Source organism: Myotis davidii, unplaced genomic scaffold, assembly GCF_000327345.1.
Source record: "Myotis davidii unplaced genomic scaffold, ASM32734v1 scaffold345, whole genome shotgun sequence".
NCBI classification, from domain to species: domain Eukaryota; kingdom Metazoa; phylum Chordata; class Mammalia; order Chiroptera; family Vespertilionidae; genus Myotis; species Myotis davidii.
The window spans coordinates 690,747-693,653 of record NW_006296540.1 but is presented as its reverse complement, the minus strand read 5'-3'; the positions used below and the strand labels follow the sequence as shown (position 1 = coordinate 693,653).

Below are 2,907 nucleotides of genomic sequence, written 5' to 3'. Positions count from 1 at the left end.
GCAGCCGTCCGGGCACCCTCGGCCTCCCTGGGTGGCGCCCGCTCTGTTCTCGGTGCTCGTCGTCACCACCGTGGTGGACGTCCTGGGCAACCTGCTGGTCATCCTCTCGGTGCTGAGGAACCGCAAGCTCCGCAACTACGCAGGTGAGCGCCACGCCCGCTTCTGGGCTTGGGCGTCCCCTGGGCCTTGACCTCGCAATCCGCCGCCCGGTCCCTCCTGGGTGCCGGGGTCCCCCGTTCGTTTCTCTCTAATCTAGTCCCCCAGTTTGGTCCTGGTCTCAGAAGTTAGGGTGAGTTGCTGCCTTCGCCCCACGACATGCGGCTCTGACGCTCGCCTCTTGGAGCTGCTGAGGGCGCACTTGGCCCGCCGGTGCCGGCAGGACTTGGGGAAAGTTTTTCTTGCGCCCTTGGTGGCGGGGCGCAGGAGCTGCGAGTACCCACGCGGCTGGACAGCCTCGCTCTCCCTGGAGTTCCAGCTAGTGCCTGTCCAGATCGGGCCCCTCTCTGGCCACAGACTTCTCAGGATCTTGAATATTCCTCACTCTCCCCTCAAGCGCTGTGGCTTTAAGCAATAGGTGCTTAGAAAATATTTGCTAAGACAATGCGTGCATTAATGGAAGCATTCTGGTGGCTTTGTGTCAGGAACTTATCTCCAGGCCATTTGAAGATCTACTTCCAACCAGAGAGTGCAAATGCAGAAATCTGCAGGCTCTGTCTGGACGGAGCTGGATTGCTTTGAGATGGTCTGTTTTGGTTGTTTATTTGTTGGTTGGTTTTTGTCCTGAGGACAGGGCATTCGTGAGATTGATCGAGGATTAAAACAATGATTTGGCCAAATAGTGCTGCAGTCTTGAAAATGTTTTCCCCCTTTCAGCCCAGTCTCATTTCTGTTTTCCCAGTGTCAGGTCTGCAAGGGAACCCAGCCAGAGGGAGGGAGTAGTGAACTCTGGCCCTGGAGGGTCCTAGGAGTGTGCTGACCATTTCGGCTTGGGAAGAAGCTCAGTGACCTATTTGTCAATTTGTAATTTCCCAGTTTGGGCCTTAGAGGCTACTCATATACTGGCGTGAATTAAAATGAAAAGGTAACAGCAGAAAGCCAACTATATAGCTTAAACATGCTTTCCTAAGGAGCTAGGCTGTTCCGAATGGCCATTTGTAGTCAATGGCTATATGTTTACATTTCGGGGGGCCGGGTGACTCTAGGATTTTTATCTAAAGAAAAAAACAAACAAAAGTGAGCTTCTGTCCCTACTAAGGAAAACAATAACTCAGCCCTTTCAGTAGCGGTGGCCAGTATTATTTGGAATATTTTCAAGATATTATTGTGTCCTTTGAGGAAAAGCCTGTCTATTAGGAAAGAGCAGGTTATGATTAGAAAGCTGTATTTAATACTGTACATCACATCGTCTATTTGCAGCAGCCACAAACATTCATTTCCTTCACAGAGGGCCAAGGGCAAGCAGAACCATGCCCTCCAGGTTCGGACACTGGCCACCTCTCTCCCTGACTGATGGGGTGTTTAGAGCAGGCCTGGTGGGGCTGTGGCCCTGCTCAGTACTGTGGGCTGCCTGCCAGGAGAGAGCTGGTGGCTGAGGGCAGAGTGTGCCACTTCTCCGCTTCTGTCCTGCTGGCCTTCTCTGCACTGCTAGTCCGGCTCACAGAAACCTTAGTTATTTGAAAGCATGGTCTGAGCAGGTCATGCACGTGTTACATTTCTGGCACATCCTCTGTTCCATCCTTCCTGCCTCCTGTTGAGTCTGTACAGCTTCAGCACCAGAAAATAAACATTTAACACTATATCTACATGACATTGATTCCTCACATGCTAGTGACTGCTCTAGGCATTCAGTTTAAGCATTTGGCATTATTAATGATAGTAATGAAAAATCATAGTATTGACTTAAAATAATGTTGGCAGTGTGAGATTTCAGAAGGTGCTTAAAAACTTAACTTTGAGCTCAGCTGGTGTGGCTCAGTAGTTGAGTGTCAACCCATGAACCAGAAGGTCATAGTTTGATTCCCACGCAGGGCACAAGCCTGAGTTGTAGGCTTGATCCCCACCCAGTCGGGGGTGTGCAGGAGGCAGCCAATTAATGATTCTCTGTTATTGATGTTTCTACCTCTCTTCCTCTCCCGTCCTCTTGAAATATTTATATAGTTTAAAAACTGAATTTTGAATAGTTAGCACCATTCATTCCACTATTAATCAGGTCTTCTCTTATTAAAGAGTTTTGGGTTTCCTTTAAGAAACACTGACCTCAGACCTTTCTGTAATTAAGTCTGGTTCCTTAATTCCTTGGTGCTAAGAAGATAGGCACAACAATGAGAACACATATTTCCGATAACCAAGGCACCCAGTTTATATTAAGGCCATAGCATCTTTCATAGCAGACGTCAGTATCCTTTGCCTGACTATTACAGACCCATTTTCTCTGGGGGGCAGACCCCTGTCATTCTTAACAGGGGTATTCCTGATGGCAGCGTACATGGTCAGAGTCATTGTCCTCTTTTTCTTTTCTTTTTTTCAGGACTGCCCTGTCTGCTTCTGTTGCTGCAGGCATTGGGTTGACTTTTTCAGAAGTGGAACTAGAGAAGGGCAGACAGGAGGGATGGAGGGAAGGGGGAGACAGATGCAGGGAACTGACTCCACTTAGAAGATAAGGCCAGGCATGTGCTCACTCTGCTGTATTCTCAGAGCCTCGCACAGCACACTTGGCACAGGGTTGGCATCTCATCCTTCTCAGTGTGTGTTTCCTGGGTACCTGTCACACTTGGGGCTCTCCTGACAGCAGCTGAGGACTTTCCCTGTTCCTGGCACTCTTCCTCTTACCCCAGACTAGACTTCCTCAATGTCAGTCCCTGGATTTTTACTATCTCTTCCTTCCCATACTGTTCTGGAACCTTCCTC

At 49.2% G+C, this 2,907-nt stretch overlaps 1 protein-coding gene across 1 annotated transcript in view; it reads left to right on the top strand.

Moving 5' to 3' along the window:
- MTNR1B (melatonin receptor 1B) overlaps nt 1-2,907 on the top strand; it is a 16,674-nt gene that overhangs the window by 6,194 nt on the left and 7,573 nt on the right. The window contains exon 2 of the mRNA XM_006771944.1: nt 5-143. Coding sequence (XP_006772007.1) covers nt 5-143 — 139 coding nt within the window. The remainder of the gene's footprint in view (nt 1-4; nt 144-2,907) is intronic.